Source organism: Cyprinodon variegatus, unplaced genomic scaffold (genome assembly GCF_000732505.1).
Source record: "Cyprinodon variegatus isolate N-32 unplaced genomic scaffold, C_variegatus-1.0 Scaffold21, whole genome shotgun sequence".
Lineage (NCBI taxonomy): Eukaryota > Metazoa > Chordata > Actinopteri > Cyprinodontiformes > Cyprinodontidae > Cyprinodon > Cyprinodon variegatus.
This window is the reverse complement of record NW_015150474.1, coordinates 2,323,190-2,343,823: the sequence shown is the minus strand read 5'-3', so window position 1 is coordinate 2,343,823 and position 20,634 is coordinate 2,323,190. Positions and strand designations below refer to the sequence as shown.

Here is a 20,634-nt window from a genome sequence, read left to right as displayed (position 1 = left end):
CTTGTTACTTTACATTTGTAAGCTACAGGTTATATCACACCCACAAAGAGGAAAATCCGGTTGATATTAATTACCTTAAGACAAACTGTGAATCCTTTTTACTATTTGTGTCGGTTCAGAGCTCACATTTAATACATGCTGCAAATGTTTGCAAGAAAGAAATCTTCAATAGATGGGTCACCAACGTGGCGCCTTTATTTAATGTCAAATCCCAATCAGGGCATCATGGGTATCGACTTTAACAGAACGTCTGAGGAAAAGCGAATGCTTAGCTCTCTGTTTCAACATTTTTTTTTTTACACCCATCCACAGAAAAAAATAAACATAAAATCAACCAAAAAACAAAACAAAACAGAATTTACCGGTACCAGTCAGGATTTAGAGTTCTTACATTTCATCAACACACCTGGACTCATCCTGTGTAACATTCCTGCAGTGGCTGATTGATGCCTGTACAAAAATGTGGAGCGGCACAGTCACATGCTGGCCTCCACTGATCAGATTACCCAAAACTTCACTCTTTGTTTTTATTTTATACATTTTGTAAATATATATATATATTTATATTAAACATTTACATTTCTGATTATACAACTATTCACTTTACAGAAATGCAGGCACTTGACTTCCAACCCTTCTTTTGTGCCTATAACTGGAAGAAAAAAAAAAAAAAAAAAAAAAAAAGCGAAATATATAATACCAATTTACATATATGTATCTATAATGGTGCAATATGTGAACATAAAGAGCAGTCTGATAAAACCACAGTCAGCAGCCATAATTGTGCATGTTGCATATCAAAGTCTGGCTGTCTGGAAAACACAAGACTTTCCAACGGAAAAAAAAAAAAAAAATCCTTATGGTTTGAACAGATGTACCGACCCACATAAATCTCCATGTAGTGTGCTGCAGCCAGAGCTTTGAGTTGAATCCTGGATCAGAAGAAACTAAACTAATTGTAATGCTGAGGGAACAAGAAAATACAAGCTGTTAAAATGCAAATCGAGGGGCAGGTTTCCTCTTGCATATGGATGCTCAGCCGACACTTTCAACTGCAAAAGTTCATAAGGTCACTTTTGTTCAGAATCTGTTGGATTTACTCTGGATGTTTAACACGGGTTTAACAAAGGTTTTCATTTCTTTCTTTCTGTATTGGAAGTCAATTTGCAAGTCCAGAAGTGTAAGTTACACTGAGGAATAAACGGTTTCACTCATGTGTAGAAAGTGTTTTGCATAGAGTGAAATCGAACCTTAAAGAGTCCTGCTTTAGCTTCAAAGTATTTTTTTTTGCTTTAATGTACTGTCAGATCATTTCTTATTGCTCGAAGTAAAATGAGCAGTAATAGAGAGCAGAGATGCTCAAATACCTCAGTCTTTTAGACTGAATTCATGTTGGATAAATTAAGACATCTGTGTGGCACTTGTAGTCGAGCTCATCACTGATTTAGTAAGTCTTTGAGCACAGCTCCAGCACTGGCCTCAGCTGAGACAGGCACAGGGGTGAAGGTGGGCAGAGCGTCGCTGATGGGCTTCATCAACAGGTGGCCTGAGCCAGCAGAGCCGGAACCAGCCACCAACGGCACCGCAGCGGAACGAGGAGCCAGGAAAGGATTGGATTCACCAGCTCGCCTCAAACCAGCCGTAGCTCCTATGACAAGAACGTGTGTTGACTTTGGAATATCGTTCAGAAGACAGTCTCACTTTTTGATTGGGTCAGGATCACAGTAAAGAAACTGAGTTTACCTGTGCTGCCTGAAGTAGAGCCACCGCTTCTCCCGGGAGGCGGGGCGTTTAGATGCTTGATGTCATGGACCGGAAGCCTTGGCGCCGGAAGGGACGGGGTCGACTCCATCTCCAAGAACTTTACAAACATCTCAGAGAACGACTGCAACAACAAGGGAGCTACTTTAAAGAATCAAATCACTGGGAAATACGTGTAGATGATGGCTAGTTTTCAACTTACAGAATTCAGGCCCTGCCCACTGGTCGGCCTTTGTGGAGTATTTGGGACACTTTGCGCTCCTCTGCCTCCCAGCCAGCTTGATACCCAACCAGTAACCCCGTGGCGTCCGTCGTCCTCCAACATCTGGAGAAAGGACATACAAAAAAAAAAAGTCAGACTGCAGGGATAATATCGGTGAAGAAAATCTTAATCTGAATTAGGTTGTTTAGGGTCACTGTGCTACTGGAATCTGCACTTCAAACCAAGTCTGCAACCTCTAACAGCTTTAACCTAGTCTGCCTCCATCCATTCTTTTTATAACTTTATCCTTTCTGACAGTAAACCATCCCCACAGCACCATCACATTTCACTTTAAAAATGATTATAAATCAAAGTTCACATTCAGGGCCCATCATCTGATGAAGGAAACATCTCCTACATCTGGGGGTACAAAGAATGTCCTTGAGGGTCACTGTTGTACAGATTTTAGATGTTGTCCTGCTTCAGCAAAGCTGATTTCCATTGATGGTTGATTAACAAACCAGTTCAATTTACTGAATTGCAGTCAACTGATTCAGACGCATTAAACCAGGGAAACAACAAAAAGTTGCAGGACACCGTCCCCTTTGATTGACTTTAGACCTTCCTGCCCCTCATGGTACTTAATACACTGTGAATATTTTTGCCATTTGACTTCAGTTAAAACCTGCTGAAAAATCCAGGGTGTGACAGTGGCTTAGTTTTACATCGCTGTTTCATATTTCCAAATCAGAAAAGACCACAGGGGCATTTTTCCTCCTCCTTGATGTATGAACCAACATTAACCTGCTTGCTTTCACCTCACCCGTCTCCATTTCCACTAAAAACGGACTCACTTAAAGACAGTCTGTAACAGTTTTTACTTGTTTAACTTTTTACCCATTGATTAAGAGACCAGAGCATGATGGCAAACTGCTAATGTTGTTAACGCAACATATGCATGAACACTCATTCACACAAGTCAAATTCTCCTGTGTCCCCTTGCAAGGACCAGAGTATGAAAAGAAGTCCAGATAAGCTCTATTTACTTTTTTCCCCTTTTAAAATGACTAAACATGAATGTAAAGACAATTCAGAAGCATAGAAAAATACCAGGTTATAAGTTAGTTAAGGAAAAAGCTAACAGTTACTTCTGGGTTTTACTTCTCTAGCTCTTCAATAATCAAAATAGTAAAGAGCACAACTAACTGCTGATTTATCAACCTGAGCAATGGGTATCTGCAACTCTTCCAGAGTCACTCTACGTAACTGATTAATAGCTGGCCAGCTGTCATGGCAGCTTCATCTAAACGTTGCAACACTTTCCATTTTAAGATGGTAGATTAAGGAGCTTTCTCTTAGTTTTTTGGTATTACTAATGTTCTCTGACAAACGCTCTCTGAACAGCTGGATTTGAACTGAGATTCACTGACAATCAGGTGGACTTTATTATAAAATATGTTTTTTTTTTATTGGAGGTCATTTAGTGAAGAGTAGAAGGGAGAGTATAAATTAATACCAAACAATATCAGATATTTGTAAAAAGAAAAAATGTGAAACCATTTTCTAATTTATTCGCTTCTATGAGTTGTTCTTTCATATAAACACCAATGAAATAGTCTTTAAGCTTTGGTTTCATCCAGGCAAATGAGCATCGTACTCTCAGGGGTAGGGCAGCTCTGTTTCAGTATAGACCAAAGTATTATCATACAAAGAACGATGAAGAACTTTTAGCGTGCCAAAAATGTAGAAGATAAAGTAAACAAGGAACAGATAGCATTCAGGGGTCATTCATAAAAAAGAAAGATTAAATTTGAAGCATCAATGTAAACTTTGATTTGCCTAATGATTAAAAAGAGAATAATTTACTAAAAAAAAGATTTAAATCCAGATAAATTAACTACTATAAAGTATAAACGTCCAGCATTTGAACAAGTGTTAGAATTCTGCACTTAATCCTATTATATAAAAGCTATAATTTAAGTTTTTTAAAGCCTTTTATGAACATAATTTACTCCTCAAATTATCTTACTCATTTCATTTGTATTAACTATAATTCTTCACCATCTGTAAAATTGTAAATAATTATTGGGTTAGTATTAGGCCGCCTGGAAGAGTAAGGATTAATAGACAAATCAAAAGGAACTGAATTGCTTTCTTCAAAGTCTGAAGATTTTTATGGGACTCTTGGCTTCTGTAAAATGGAAACTTTAAATAGTTTAACAGGAGATGAGGCAAAGAAGGGGAAAAACATACAGGGAGCTTAAAGGTAATAAAAGTGGCTCTTCTAAGGGGCTGATTGCCTGTTACTTTGTATGCGTTTCCCTTTAAGGGTGTTGGGTAATACTCCTCGGAATCCCTGGATGGACTCCCATAATGCCCCCAGCCAAAAAGATCTGGAAAGGAACGATACTTTCTTTTTCAGGCCTGAGCTCTGAGTACTTATTTAGGGGCTGTTGGACTTTAATTGCATGGCAGTGTCTTTTTTATTAGAAAAAATGGCTCTGAAGAAAACGTCATGTGATCTAGATTTAGAGCTAAACCAATGAGGGTTAGGATGCTTTCATATGAAGATCATTAGATCTTAATCAGAGAAAAAACTTTCTGGTTCTAATGGGTTTATTAGATTAGCTAAATAATCATAGTTTGGTTCTTGCAAAACAAATTTAAACTTGTTTCTTCTTCCAAAGCTAATAGAGAGCAGAAATGCGTTTCTATTTTTTCTTAATCCAGAAAAGCAGATTTTCAAACTTGTGTAAAGGGTGTATATCATAAAAAAAAAAAAAAAAATCAACTAATTTGAGCTTTTACCTTCGTTATAATGGCATTTCATCATCGAAATGAGTATTTCCCGTGATTCATGCATGAATCCTCATGAGTTCTGCTGTCTGAGAAGCAGCCCCTCCCCTGACGTGTAAAGATGAGCAACCTGAGATGATCTACATAAGAAGGTTCCCTTCAGGAAGCACCTACCTTAACCACATTGTGTTGGCACCAGACATGGGCAATGTGGAGTCAACAAGTCATCTCCATGTCATGTATTTAATCTACCCAGCCAATTAACCAGGTGAGTCCAATCTGCACAGGTTAATTCACGGTGAAGTTGGACTCACCTGCTTCAGTGGCTGGGTAGAACCAATACATGACATGGAGATGACTTGTTGACTCCACATTGCCCATGTCTGGTTGGCACTGTAAAACTCCGTGACGTGACACACAGTGAGATGATTTCGGCTCAAAGTTAAAAGAAAGATGCTTTTTAAACAGAAGTATTTTCATGAGCACTAGAGCCGTGGCTGAAATATGGATACATCTCCTGTGTCTACATCCGCCGCTGGCATGTTGTATCAGTTATCGCATAAAAAAAAACGTATTCAGGCACAATTTTAATTGTACTTCCTATTTAATGGAAATACCACAATTGCAATAATTTACAGTTTTGAAATCTAAGGAAGATCCACATGGTTTTGGGCACAATGGAAACTCAGCTGCTGACTGCATTTCACAGTTAAAAAATAAAACTTTCATTCAGTACAACATAAGAGACCAAACTGGAGTTTTGACCACCTGCTGCTTCCACTCAACAGTCTTCTTCACTTTCTTGTTCCTCCCTTTCTAAGATGAAATCAGACTAAACAGATGTGACAGCAGCAGCTGTGTGTGTGTGTGTGCTTCCTCCCGTGCTGCCATGTTTGTTTTGATCTGGACTCAGCATATCTTGCCTTCTTCCCACCATGAACCATAATACTCTGATTGGCGAACCCATCCTGGGGTCTGTTCTCTAATGGCCAGTGGGACAAGATGAAGTGCTGTGTGTTTGTGAATGAACAAATACAGCCAGAATTCAGCTTGCAGGCAAGACAACGTTTCTTTAAGAAATTAGCCTCCTCCTGACTAACAGTAATTCAAATTTGTCCTCTATGGAGGACATTTATAAATCTGAATATCTCCTTTCCACTGCATATTACATGATTAACTCCTTTTGGTATCTCTACAGAGGACATTTAGGGCTTTTCAATTATACGAAATGTGAAGGGGTGGGGCTTTGGTACATTTCTCTTCCTCACTCAGAAAACGGCGTCCATCAATTCAAGCACATTTTACAGGAAGACGAAAAGTGAGTGCAAAATATTATTTTTTTTTTGGCTAATTTAGCCTTGAAAGGTTGTTTGCATATCTTATACAAGTGTCCTAACAACACATAGAAACATCTTTTTAATTATTTGAAGTCTTTTAAAATAGCATTTCAGTGTTTAAAAAATGTCCTCTGTAGTGGACATTTGAAGTTATTTCCACCATTTTGTGTGAAAGATTCCGGCAGGACGGAAATTTCATCTGTGTTGTATGTTTACATTTAGCACATTTGACAATAAAGTTGAGTTGAGTTGAGATACTCATCTTCAGATGTAGAGATAATTTTACTGTGGATTGTAGATAAAAACTCAGATATTGAGTGATATTGATGAAGAAAAATCAAGATCCAATGTTTGAGGGAGAATCAGACGCAGATGATTTAGAGAATTCTGAGAATGAAATTCAGACAGGGCAAGCAGATGCAGACGAGTCAGATCAAGCAGGACAGTCCACATCCCATAGGCGACCACTGTGAAGGCCTTGAGTTTATTTTCTAAAAGGGTAACATTTTCTCAAATAACTATAATAAAATATAACTAATAATACGATTCATAACAGACTTTATTTTTCTCTATTTTTTTTATATTCAAATTCCAACTTTGATGATCATCCCATTATTCAGAACAATGATGTCATGACACGCCAAAACAGGACCCCAAAGGACTATTTTAAGCAGTAAATTGATGACTCTGTGTTTGAACAAATGGTGCAGTGCACAAATCAGCGTGAAGTCCTGTGTCTGGAGCAACACTAAAAACGATGTGTGAAGAACTGAAGACGTTTTTTGGAAACTCAATTTACATGGGCTGTCTAGTATATCCAAACATTAAAAAAATATTGAACCTCAAACACCAGAGTTCAAGTTGTGGTAAAATCCATGAACAGAAATCTCTTTTACAAGTTGAGAAATTCCTTTAAGGTCGTTACCGACCTTGATGTGTCAAACGAGGATAAAAGAACTGATCTCTTGATGAGAATCAGGCCCCTCTTGACAAAAATAAGGCAAGAAAATCCGAGTCTTCCTAGAATGGGGAAATTGTGCATGGATGAGCAAATGTGTCTATTTACTGGTTAATGCCCGGTGCAACAGTGTGTACCTCTTACTTGGCAGAGTTTGTTCCCCGCAGGAACATAAACTGTTCTTTGACTGGTTCTTTATAATATTAAACCTCCCTGACATCCTCATAACAAAAGGCCTGACAGGAACTGGAACCATAATGAATAACAGTAACAAGATCCTAGGGTACAAAGATTTTAAAAAGAAGGAAGAGGGGATTCGGAGATGTATTCAGATGAAGAACTCCCGAACTTGCAGTCATAAAGTTGTTGGACAACAAGCCAGTTGTTATGGCATCCTCTGCCTATGGCATTGAACCTCAAAAGACATGCAGAAAATTGTCCAAGAAGAAAAAAGTGTTTGTCTAGTTGCTCAGTACAACAAAAGCGTGGGTGGCGTGGACTCGAGGGACCAGATGTTGAGTTTCTACAAGATGGCATCTCACACTCGTAAATGGACAGTGCATGCAATTTTCCACTTTTTTGACCTGGCCATCACCAATTCATGGCTTCAGTGCAAGAGTGACTGCGAAGTAACCAAAGAAGTTCATCGACTTCAAAGTACTACTTAGATAATCCTTAGATACAGAGCTAAATTTCTTCAGTGTGTGATCAAGAAATTTTAATTATTATTATTATTATCATACTATATAAAAACAGCAAAACTAAACTAAAAGTAATGGACAGTTATTTTGATGGTAAGCTCACTGTTGTGTTAAAGTTGCAAGGTTTTTCTTTTCGAGTAACTCGTTGCCATGAAGGCTCAGTTTTCAAATGTATGGAGTTCCGATGTCCACTGTAGTAGACATGTGATATCCAAAAAATAAAAACTTGTTTTTTTCAAAAAAACATTTTTCAGTTTTCTAATTGCCTCACATAGATAGCAGAATTGTAAAATATATATATATAATTGGACAATATATATTTTTTTCCTGGTATGCTTCCTGGTATTTTTTCAAATATGCTTTTTTCTGAGGATAAAAGCAAGCTGGAGCTCTAACCTGATCGACTTGTTCTCGGCTCAGTCCCAGCACACTTCCCATGAGCCTAAGCACGTCGGCCCGCTTCGTTTTGGGTGTGTGGAAGTAGCCCAAAAACAGGTTGCGCATCAGAACCCTGCAGACGGAACAGCAAACACATGGCTGAATAATGACAATTCAGGGTTAAACATTTAGTCCTTCCATCTCAAAATGAAAACAAGAACCAGGCCATTTTATTTCTAAACTTTTTTAGATCTGCTGCTAAGTTTTTTCAAAGTTCACCAGAAAGGATCAGCCCTCATTGATAACAGTTTACAGATTTCATCATGATTTCAGGAACTCGCCATTGAGGAGGAATGTAATGGTTTATTTTTCTGGTTTTGGGTCAATAACAAAAAAAAAACACTAGTGTTTTTGTTTTGTTTTTCATTGTTGAATAAAAAAATAAATAAAAAGAAAACAAAATTGCTTGAATGCACAAAGACCCATCCCTATTAGCAAATGGCAACAAGACTCAACACAAACTAAAAAGATAAACCTTCACTATTGATGAAAGTGACGGACCATGATGGACCGGTGAATTTTGGCAGCATTTCGAACAACTCAGAGTTAAGAAATGCCTCTAACTCCTCCAGTAATGCAATGCTAGCAGAACAAATTGTGAGTATTTGGCAAATTATATATATATATTATTTAAAGTTAACTTTATAAACATATTTTCTTTGCTTTTCTTAGTAAAAATCAATATTTTGCATTGCTGTTATTTTACATTCCTAGTTTATCATTAGCCAAATTCCATACCAGTAACTTATTAAAAGCTTTACTATAACCTGAAGATCAGATATTCACAATTTCTGACCAGTGCAGACTAGATAACAGTTCATTTTCCAAACATTTAACAGCAAAAAACTGTAAAACTGTTTTGGTATCAAATTTACAGCCATGTTGCAAAACTTTATTTCTTAAATCCAGTTTAATTATATAGTGACAATCGTCTCAAGACTACCAGGATGCAAACATTTAAAATTCTTCGTAGACAGAAATGTGTTAAGGCATTGTATAACGCGTGTGTTGGACATTTCTGATCTAAAGTTTTTTTTTTTTTTCCAGAATCCTAATCTAACAGTATTAATAAAAAGATGTGACATAAAAGCTCAACTTACTTGTCTATCTTTCCTTCTGTGCTGTTCAGAAGGTTCATGAGTTTCTTTTGTGCCTCCTCCAACATCTCCTGCCTCACTTCCACTGCAACACAAACAAAGATTACTGCGGGGATTCCTCAAAGAAAATCTAATGAAACATATTTAATGTTTCTTCTGCAAACATAATATCCATCTTTGCAGAAGTTTAGGCCATAATCAGCACAATTACTCCTTTAGATCTTCGCTTGGTGTATCTATGGTGGCAAACTAAATAACTAAAAACATCTAATGTTGTGGTAAAGGATGCAATACCTGTTTTTCATGAATTTTATCTATTTTAACAAACATAAAAAACATGAAATGTGGACAAAGATGGCCAGCAGCAAGGAAGCTAGAGTTATTTTTTCCAGATATGCCATAGTAAGTATATATAGACCAGTAAGGTAAAGATAAAGGCTCAATTCAGGCCTGAACTAAAGCAGGCCTGAACTAAATAACCCTGAAACAAAAACAGTCTGAGAATTTGCTGTGATGTAATTCTATACCTGATAAGAGTGAGATGGATAAATACATTTACTCTGTAGGTCAGTTTTGAGATGAGGTCATAGGGACATTTTTTCTGTTTGTTTTTCATAACCTAATAACTCAGTATGTAGTCCAAAATTATATTTAGTTTTTTTTTCAGAGGTTTGCCCTAATATGTTTTTCCAGGTACAACACATTCATTCTTTAGTTCTTAGCTCGGGGGATGTTTCTTGGCTAAAATGAAAATAAAAAAAACAGTGATCAATTTTCTTTAATTTAGAGCAATTTTGTTTCACCGATTCATGGTTTACAGTGAGGGAAGGTGGTCGGCTGTTTCTAAGGAAAAACCTCAATGATTGCTCCGTTATTTTGGTGTGATCAGTGTGATAGATTAAATGTTGGACTTCAAAGCAGGGGCGGATTTAGGAAATGTGGGGCCCTAGGCAAAGACAGGCAGGGGGCCCTCTGAATGGAGAAGACAGCACATATAACAGACCCATTCTACAGATAGAGAAATGTTAATAGAATAGACATCCATTCTCTGTTCTACGTTTTGTCCCTCTCTTCTTGTCCCTTTTCTTCTTGTTTTCCTCTCTATGTTTTGTACTCAGCTGACTTTTCATGCTGTCTCTAAAGGAATGAAAGATTTTTTCCAAGCACTAAGCTCACTTAGCTGATTGCTCCTTCCTGTGTTTCCAAAAAGGCAACGGCAAAAGTAAATAACCCAGTCCTTCTTTTCACTGTAGACAAGCCATGATCTGCTTCTCTGTTCTCCATTTTTCATTTGGATGAAATAATAGCTGCATGAATCATGACAGCAGACAAGATAGAGGAGAGCAGGAGGCGGGGTTACCAATCTACTTGCTCTGGAGAGCAGAGTTCGCTGCTTTTAGATGTTGTCTCCAAAGTCTCCAGTAGCAGAAAAAAGTCGCTAGATTTGGTGCTAGGTGCTTTTTTTTGTATCAAAGTGCTAGAGGGGTCTGAAAAGTGGCTAAATATAGCGACTAAAGCGCTAAGTTAGCAACACTGCTCTTTGCATCGTTTCTTTTCAAATGGTTTGCTGCTGTCTGTTTGGACCTTTCTGAACATGTGCAGCAAATGGACTGATCCAATATGGTGGACACTGAAGGGGGGGCTGAGACACACTTTATATTATCAGCGTTTTGTTGGCATTTTAGCGAAAGGATTTTTATCAAAAATATAATTAATGTGCACAAATAAGGAATAGTTGTATTAATCATACATAGAAACAGAGTTTTATGGGGGCCCCCAGGAACTCGGGGCCCTAGGCAACCGCCTAGTATTGCCTAATGGTAAATCCCCCCTGCTTCAAGGTTTATATAGAAATGTATCTGTATAAACTTTTAAAATATACTAGTACCAAAAGGAATACAAAAAGTGAAAATAGTTGAGGACACTAGGGTTAAACAAGAAGGTATGGGAACAAATTCATGATTGCTGAATAGGCATTTATAGTCGGATGGGTAAAAAAATCCACCTGCATCTCACCTTGTTTCTTTAGCTCCTCAATTTGCTCTTCTTTCTGATCGATCTGATCCGTGAGACGAGATGCTGAATCTAGAGCAGCGTTGGCTTCATCTAAGTTTACCTGAAAGAAATAAAATCAGTAAATGGGAACATTTCACTGCAACGTTCTTCTGCATTTACTTTGCACCCATTTACCTGAAGGGCAGACGCTTGGTCTTCCAGCAGGAGAGCTTTTCTTCTCCACTCATCCTTCTCCTTTTTGTGCTTCTCAAGTTCTGCAGAGTACATGGCTTTCTCCTCTGACAAAAAAAAGAAGGCAGAGTAATAATTAACACAATAAAATAAAGTCTTATTGCAACTTTACAAGAAGCCGACTCTGTTAACGTGCCTTGTTGGAATTGCTCTAGCACCATCTGCAGGTTGGAGAGCGATACTGCGTACTGTCGGACTTGTTCCTGAGAGGTTCTAAGTTGTGCGAGTGTGTCGTCTCTCTGCTTCACCGCATTGCTCAGCTGTTCCTGTAGCGACTCTACCTGCATGCTGGCCTGTTGGCTGGAAACAAGAGCAGGAGGCTTATAGAATAAAAAAAATAAATAAAAATAATGGAAGAGAATGTGCTCAGAAGGAATCAATCATCACAGCTAGCAGTTTCAGAAAAACGTGAAAAGATAAATTGAAATATGCAAACCTGGCATTTTCCACAGCATTTGAGGATGTGGCCAATTTCTCATCCAGCAGTGCCACCCGCCGGCGCAGCTCTGTCTCTCGGTCCTCTGCAGCAAGGGCTTCTCTTGTGTACGAATCTTCAATCTCCAACAGGTGGTTCCGCAGCCGTTCCAGCTCCAGGTTGAGGCGTTGCTCTTTTTCCCTGGTATGCTGCAACTGTGAAAAGCAGAAGGTCTTCTCAGGAACAACGTTTGTCTTGCAGGTTTTTTAATGATGTGAATGTAATTACTAAAATCCTGTTTCACTCTCTTCCCTTTTAAAACTAAAACTGCAGGTGTTTAAACTTACCTCAGACTGAAGTGCCGTGCTTTCCATTTGCTTCTGCTTAAGTGCCATCATCATTTGATCTCTCTCCTGCTGGAACATCACCGCTTTCTCCTGCATGGACTTCAGCTCATTCAGGAGTTGGTTCAGCTCCCCAGATTTACCCTGAGACACAATCAGCGTCAGTACAAATCGTTCAATTAAGGATTTTATTTATTGTCTCAATGCTGGACTTTTTTCAAACTGACCAGCTCTTTGTCCTTCAGCATCCTCTCCACCGTGGCCGCCTTCTCGCTTATTGCACTTAGTTCAAACTCCTTCTCTCTGAGCAGAAGAGAAACTCGCATGTTTGTTTCCTGTAGAGCTCTAAACTCAGACTCCTTTTCTCGAGAGCGAGCAGCCACCGCCTCGTTCTCTTCCTTCAGCTTTTTCGCATCCATTTCCAAGATGAGGGCACGCTCCTTCAGGTTGGTCACGGCCTGCTTTAACACCTCGTTGTCGTTTTCACGGTTGCGCAACGCTTCACTCACTTGGCTGAACTGGTCTCCTTTGGTTTTTATGAGCAGGTCTTTCTCCCTAACGGACCTCTGCAGGGACTCCAGTCTCTCTCGGATCTGACGAACCTCCTCCGCCTGGCTCTTCTGTTCGCTCTCCGAGTTGGACGCTGCGTTGGAGAGCCGGTGGTTGTTTTCCTGAAGTGTCCTTATCAGGTTTTCTTTCTCTGCCAGTTGTGCTTGCAGAGCTTCAGCATCTCTCCGCAGGTTGTCGTTTATAGGAGAGACATTCTGTTGTGTTTGGGCCTCGGCTGTTAGAGAGCGACTGCTCGACTGGGTGGCCGCCGCCTCAGGGGTCTGCACAACGCTATCCAGTTTACCCAGCAGAACGTCCTTGGTGGTGCTGAGCTGACTGATGGTCTGCTGGACCTGTGCAAGTTCAAGGCTCAGACCTCCCAGCCTCTTCTCCTTCTGCTCATAGCTTTGGATCAAACGAGCGTAGTCCACAGACAGCTTGGAGCTACAGTCGCTGTCGGCAGAGACCTGGCTCTGCAGCGCGATCAGCTCTTCGTGCAGCTGTGCGGACTCGTGCTGCATGTTCTTGACCGTTGTAATCACCTGCTGCTTCCACTCCTCCATCTTCTTCACCTGCTGCTTCAGCATGTCCCTTTCCTGGAGCAGCTCCTCAAACTGGTTGCTGCTGACCCCCCCAGATGCAGCGCCTGGCTCGCCTCCTGTAGACTGCAAGACGGTCACTAAGGTTTGACACTTCTGAGTCAGAGCATCAATTTCGATGTCCTTCTCCCTGATAATTCGAGACAGGTTTTGGATTGTCTCCTTGAACATTTCTTGGCTTCCAGAGGGATCGCTCATGTTGGAGAGGCGCTGATTCTCCTGCTGAAGCTTCGCCAAAGCGGCTTCCTTCGCGGCCACGATGTCCATGAGGCGGTGGTAGTCGGACCGGAGCTGGCTGTTCTCTCTGGTCTTCTCATTAAGAACAGCTAACATCTGCTCTCTCTCCACGGCGAACGCCTGCAGCTGCTGTTGTAAATAAATTACGTCCTGGTTGTGTCCCGTCGTGACCCGAGCGTGAAGCGCCTGGATTTCCAGATCTTTCTGTTGGATCAATTGAGAGAGTTTGCCAACTTCGTTGTGAGAGACCACCAGCTGATCCAGCTGCCTGGTGAGTGACAGGTTCTTCTCATTCAGCTGGCTGATCTCAGTCTCTTTCTCCTTGATGCCACGAACCAGTTTCTCTATCTCAACCTTGGACAGGTCGTGCTTCTCATTGCCGTTCTCCTGGTTTAGAGATTGCGTCTTTTCCTCCTGGAGGATAACTTGTCCCTGGAAAGCTGGAAGGTGACCCTCACTGAGCAGATCCAAACTTTGCTGGAGGCGGGTTATTTCTTCATCTTTGGCATGAATGAGTCGGTCATAGTTGAGAGCGGTCTGCTGATGGCGGCTGTGGGCCTGTTCAAGCTCGCTCTGCAGCGTCTGCATAGAGACCTGCTGCTCCTCCAACGATCTTTTGAGGGACCGAAGCTCTTCCTCCAAACCATTCCTGGAGGATTTCAGCTGGGTGATCTCCGCCTCCAGCTCTGTAATGATATCCAGTGTTTTGGGTTCAGCCAGAGGCTGAGGTCTGCTCTGTTGATCCTTCAGTCGATCAATCTCCTCTTTCAAATGGCTGTTCTCCTCCTTCATCCCACCCAGCTGTTTATCCTTTTCCTCCATCGCTTGTTTGAGGATTTCTACCTCTTTGCACATGACAGATTCCCTGTTCTCCATCTCCTTCTGTAAATCTGCAGCGTTTTGCTTCAAGGTTTCCACAAAGGCGTCCTTCTCCTGGAGCAGGTCCGTCAGCTGCTTCTGCCCTGCGACTGTGATTGACAGCATCTCGTTAGTGTCTCTATGGTCTGACGCCAGCTGGTCCATGTCTCTCCTCAGCTTGGCGATCTCCAGATCTTTCTCCTGGTTTAGTTTGATTGCAGTCTCGTGCTCGGTCTGCAGAGCTGAGGCGTCCAGGGATCGGGCTCGGGTCAGTTCCTCTATGGTCTGCTGGTACTGTCTGACCTGCTCTGATAGTGTTCTCTCTGCCTGGGACAGCTCAACTTCAAGCTGATTCTTCTCCAGCTTCAAAGCTTCAATACGAGTATCCTTCTCCTTCACCATCCTGTTAAGAGACGTCTGGTTTTCTTTCAGCTGCCTGTTTAGTTCTTCTACCTTCTCTAAAGCCTTCTCCTGCTCCTCCTTCATCCTCCTCTTCTCCATCTTCAGCTCGTACTCCTCAGACTTCCCCTTTTCATAGACGCTCCTCATTTCTCCCATTTCTTTCCTGAGATCTGATAGCTCCCTCTCCTTCCCTTCCAGCTCTTCCTTGACTCTCTCAGCCTCGCTCTGTCCACCCGCTACATGCCTCTCTGCTTCAGCAGCAGCTAACTCCTCCTCTCGCTCCTGCAGACTCTTCTTCAGCTCAGCCACTTCTCTGCGTGCTTCCCGACTCTGCTCCTGTGCACGTCCCAGTGCATCTCTCAGCTCCTTCGCCGTCTGTTCCAGCTGTTGTTTGCTCATGTGGAGGTCATTAAGGGTGAACGCGCTTTGGCTCATTTTCTCTTTCTGGGTCTCCAGCTCCTGCTCTAGTGCTCTTTTCAGGTCCTTGGTGGTGTTGAGCTCTGCAGTTGTTCTGATCAGCTCTGCCTCCGCTTCCTTCAACTGTCCAGAGAGCTGCTCCTTCGCTGTGATGAAATGCTGAAATAGTGATGGAAATAAACTCAATTATTACTCATTACGTTGCTAAATACATATCAGCAGGTACTTAATTCCTAAGCTTTCATATTGCACTGAATACAGACTAGGAGAAATAGAAAAAAAAAAATAATAGCAGCCCGGTTCCCTAACATAACTTGTTTCTTTTGGCAAAATAACATGGAAGTTCAATCATTAATTTGTCAATTTCTGATTTAGATTGTTTTACTGTGAAAAAGTTTGGTAATTCAATTTAAAAAATCTCTTTCATGGCTAAAGTAATAAGTATGTATAGGCCGTAGTTCTGTCTGACCAAAGCAAACTGTTATAGCTTGAGTAAATATTTACAGAGAAAATTTGTTTTTTGCTATTCATTTTATTTTTTATATCCTTTATCTGCTCAGTCTGCATTGTGGCAGCACATAGTTGAGTTTTTTTTCCCGCCTGGATCACACAAATTTACGGAAGTGAGGCTCTGTCAGATCAGATTAACACCCCAGGGTAAGGAAGTAAATAATAATCAAAGTAATGTAATAATCAAAATAAATATTGGTTTGAAAGAACTATTGGGGGTCTTAATCATTTAAAGTTTTTTAAACAGAAATTTCTCCTCTCTTGTCTGAAAAGATGAACAAATACCTGATATACATTTTCACCAGGGGTCCAAAGACATTTTTCCAAGTCTGATTTGGAACTTATATTTGATTTGTAGTTCCAAAAAGTTGGGGTTATTTAAGATTATACTCAGATATATCATTTGAATTATCATTAAACAGTTGGATAATGAAGACGGCGCTGCTGTAGAGCAGACCTGTGTAGCTTCTTGGTTCTGTCGGTCCAACTCCTCCAGCTCAGACATCAGGGTGTCGCGTTCCTCCTCGGTTGCTCTCAGGATCTTCTCTCTCCTCTCCAGCTCTACCTTCAGATGCTCTAGAGACTCTGCCTCATCAGACTCCATCAACGATGCATTACGGCCAACCGTCTGCTCCTCTGCTAGTTTCAGGCTGTGCTGCAGGTTAAGCTGTGAGGATAAAAACATTCAGGAAAGTTGCTTTATTTTAACGCTCCAACAGTCCACAGATGTTAGCGATTTTCACATCTAATAAGAAGACGCAAAATGAGGCTGAAACTGGGCTAGAGAATCGGCCTGAAAAGGGCCAAAAAAAAAAAAAGTACAGCCTATACCCGTCTAACGGAACCTTTGGCTATCTGATTATTAATCGATTTATTGAAAAAATATTTTTAAAAAATCAACATATTAATCGTATAGCAAAATAATTATTAGTTGCAGCCGTATAGCCAACCTTTTCTTGTTCCAGAGCTTCCTTCTCTTGCCTTAACGTCCCAATAATGGTATTTAACTCCAAGATGTCCGCAACCTCTTCCTTTGGCTCATCCTTGGAGTGAAGATAAAAGAACAATAAGCAGCAGAAAATATACAGATATAATTATAACGAAACGCATTGCTTCTGTTCATACTTGCCTCTGAAATGTTCTTCAGTCTCTCTATCTCCTTTTCTGCAGCTAAAAAAAAAAGAGGAAAAATTATTTCACCTAAAAAGTTGAGACAAAGATGCTATTCTTGAAGATGGAAGTTTATCTTGTAAACCAAAGTCTGTATAACAGACAACTTTAACCCCACCTTCTAAGTTATTTCTTAAGTTTTGGATCTCATGCTCATATTGGTTTTTTTGCAGAGCCTTCCCCTCCTGCTCCTGTACTCGTGTCTGGAGTTCAGTTACTGAAGCCTGCAGCCGCGAGTAGTTCTGCAGCAGGTCTGCGTTCTCCTCCTGGGCTTCATCCCTTTCCTGCTGCAGAGAGGTCTGTTTCGTCCGTGCATCCTCCAGACTGGCTGATAGCTCGGCCAGCTGCTTCTCACGTTGTTCAGCTGCTTCCTGGAGGGACCGAATTTCCTTCTGGAGCTCCTGTAGTTTGGAGGAATCTGACAGGGAACTGACGTGACCGCCCCCTGTAGAGAATCAGTTAGATGATATTTTGTTGTTTTCTCTGACATAAATCACTGTTGTTATTTGGTAATAAAATAAAATAATAATGATCATCAAAAAAACATCCTAAAATAATAAAAATAATCAAACCGCTCTGTATCTGCTCCTCCAGTTCTTCGATCCTCTCCTCATACTCTGAGAGCTCCTCTCTATGGCGCCGTGTAATTTCTGCCAACTTCTGTCGCTGGGCATCCTGTATGGCTGCAAGCTCATGCTGATGCTCATCCACCTCTCGACTCATTTCATCTCGTAACTCCTGTTTCAACACAGATTAAAATGTGCAGTATCATTAGTCATAAATAATAATAGTAAAAAAAAAGTAGTATTAAAAGACAGCATTGTGCATTCCAAGTGTTTTAATGAAGACTGTTTACAAGAAAGAGTAAACTGGCAACATGAATGACTACAGCTACCTTAATAGTCCTCTGTAGTTTGAGAATCTCTCCCTGGTCGCCATTACCAGCTCCTGTTGTGGTTGATGTCTAAAGGAGAACGTAGTATAAAAAAACAATAAAAAAATGGAACTTTTACTGTTGATAAAAGTTGAACAGACAAACAAAAATACAAAAATCCCTAAATCATCCTCTTTTCTTAAGGTACATTCAAACCAAATGGACTGGAATGGGTTGTTTCCATGTTAACGCTATGTAAAGGTGCTTTCAGGAGCAACTGCAAAGTCAACGATGCAAAGGAAATTAGCAGTGCATTCTGGGTGTTCAAAGCGAAGCAACGTGGTGTTAAGACACGTGGACAAAGCAAAGTAGCACTTCCAATATGGTGGAAGTTGAAAAAAATCTAAACTTCCCTGTTAACCAATCAGGAGACTGGATGAGTTTGTTACGTGGGCTTAAGGAGTGCACTGGAGACAAAGCTTTTTTTTTCCCCAATCAAAAAGTCCCCAGAGCACGTCGGTCTTCACCCTTTAGGGACAAAGCAGCTCCTGATGCTCGGTCCTGGATAGATGGAAGCGAATAGATGGTGGTATTGGCTGATCTGGGAGTGAATCTGATGGCAATGGCAACAAGATCTGGTGTTACAACGTATTGTGTGCTCCATCATATATTGTGACCCATGGGGGACAGAATATGGTGTAACACCTGTAAGCAGATAGACACTCATACTATTTGATGAGGTGGTGAAGCGAGCTGGGGAGAATTTCACCCCGGTGATCTCAACAGGAAGCCAAAGTATCAAGCGAACAGCAAGTGATCCTGGCAGAAATTTTCCCATTTGGTTTGAATGCTTCTACAACTTTAGGACAAGTTTCTACAGCAAGCTGAGAAGCAGAACTGAAACTGTCCATTCTAGGCTACGGTACAATGATGGTATATGATCACATTGTAATTTATCGTTATTGAACCATTTTAAATTTCTTGTTAATATAAGAGTGATCGCCAAATTCACACACTCTTATCTGGATCACAAAACCTGGGCAAATATTTCTAAACCATTACTATGGAGAGCAAACTTTTATTGACTAACATCTTAACACTTTATTTTCACATGTTTTCTTTTCCTTATTTCTACCTGCGATATTCTCCTCCAATGTGCTACCTCCGCCTCTAGACGCATGACTTCTGTGGACAGCCTGTTGATTTCTTGCTGCGACCACAGAACATCACTGAGGTCCACTTCGTCGCCTTGGAAGCCATGATGAGACCCTGTGTGACGTGTCAGGAAGGTGGAAGGAGACGAGGAGGTAGCAGTTAGGGAAGATGTGGTCACTGGCAGCACGGCCGCTGACGAGGAGGCAGACTGCGCAGACTGCTGCAGCTTCTGGACTTCTTCTTGGAGGCTAGTTTGTCGTACTTTGAGGTGGCTGATTTCCACCTGGAGGAGAGCAGACATAACTTTAGAGACTTTGATCGACTAAAAGATGTTTGCCAAAAAAAAAAGTCGAAATTAAAAAATATAAATAATAAATATGTATGAGCACACATCTTTCTGTTGCAGCAGGGTTCTGTATTCAGCAGACTGCTGTTTAATCTGGATCTCTGATGCCTCCAGCTTCTCCTCCAGCTCTGAGTGAAGTTTTTTCAACCTGTCATACTGCAGACAGAGAAGAACATGAAGGGTCACCAAAAAGCACAACGAAATCCAGGGAATGTATTCATACAGGGTATGAGAAACTAGGTTTCCTCCAACTGTTCACTTAATTCAGATCTAGTCAAATATTCACTTATTATAGAAAAGAATGTCCTTATTTTTTTAATTAAATTTGATGAAAAAAATCTAGAATAAACAACTATAATATAAAAAAAAAATCAAATTTATGTCACTTTACATTTAAAAATAATAAGACACTGACTTCTTCACTCCAGCCATTAGGTGGCAGTAATATACTTGAGGTGGGTTTGCTTCCACAAAGAAGAGAAGAGCAAGTTGCAGCTAGCGTGCAGATCCATGCAAGCAAGTACAAAGTGAGCAATTTTTCAAACTAAGGTTACAGTAAAGTTCTGCAACAACCAACTTGAAATATTTAAATATTAGTTGAAAATAATTGTAATTTAGATTTTGGGGAAAATTGTTCAGCCCTTGTTTCCATAATAATAATAATAATTTAACTTTATTGATCTCACATTGGAGAAATTTATCTCTGCATTTAACCCATCCCCTTGGGGAGCAGTGGGCTGACATTGTGCGGCGCCCGGGGAGCAGTGTGGGGTTAAGGGTCTTGCTCAGGGACCCAGAGTTGCAGTCTGGAAGGCTGAGAATTTAGCGGTGGGGGTGGGCTGACCAGCTGACAGCCTTGGTTCGGCCCAGAACAAGATAAACTTGTTGCCCCCACCTGTGATATTCCTCCAATTTCATTAAAGTGTACTTCTTTCTAATAGGTCATCATTCTAATAACAGAAATATAGGTCTAAACTAAAGTACTGACCAATAAATGAATGTAATGTTTAAATTAAGAAATCTAACAAAAATCTGATTCAAATATTTGGTAAAATTATGTCTAAAATTTTGCATTTCTAAAAAAAACTTTATTCCGTGTGCTTAAGCACACATTTAGGTAAGCTGAAAATCTACTAACAAATTTAAATCCATGGCTGTTTTATTGCAAGGCTGATTTTGATTTTTAAAGTATTTTTTAAACCATGGTGTCCTTATGATATG

At 40.4% G+C, this 20,634-nt stretch overlaps 1 protein-coding gene across 1 annotated transcript in view; it reads right to left on the bottom strand.

The window, feature by feature from the left end:
* Positions 1-177: 177 nt before the first annotated feature.
* trip11 (thyroid hormone receptor interactor 11) overlaps positions 178-20,634 on the bottom strand; it is a 28,999-nt gene continuing 8,542 nt past the window's right edge. Inside the window, exons 3-21 of the mRNA XM_015390673.1 lie at positions 19,459-19,569; positions 19,048-19,350; positions 17,934-18,002; positions 17,611-17,776; positions 17,157-17,483; positions 16,998-17,038; positions 16,819-16,911; positions 16,326-16,535; positions 12,524-15,517; positions 12,300-12,440; positions 11,974-12,167; positions 11,674-11,837; positions 11,481-11,584; positions 11,307-11,406; positions 9,294-9,375; positions 8,152-8,266; positions 1,964-2,086; positions 1,744-1,885; positions 178-1,648 (exon numbers count right to left, since the gene is read on the bottom strand). Coding sequence (XP_015246159.1) covers positions 1,437-1,648; positions 1,744-1,885; positions 1,964-2,086; positions 8,152-8,266; positions 9,294-9,375; positions 11,307-11,406; positions 11,481-11,584; positions 11,674-11,837; positions 11,974-12,167; positions 12,300-12,440; positions 12,524-15,517; positions 16,326-16,535; positions 16,819-16,911; positions 16,998-17,038; positions 17,157-17,483; positions 17,611-17,776; positions 17,934-18,002; positions 19,048-19,350; positions 19,459-19,569 — 5,691 coding nt within the window. The 3' untranslated portion in view covers positions 178-1,436. The remainder of the gene's footprint in view (positions 1,649-1,743; positions 1,886-1,963; positions 2,087-8,151; positions 8,267-9,293; positions 9,376-11,306; positions 11,407-11,480; positions 11,585-11,673; positions 11,838-11,973; positions 12,168-12,299; positions 12,441-12,523; positions 15,518-16,325; positions 16,536-16,818; positions 16,912-16,997; positions 17,039-17,156; positions 17,484-17,610; positions 17,777-17,933; positions 18,003-19,047; positions 19,351-19,458; positions 19,570-20,634) is intronic.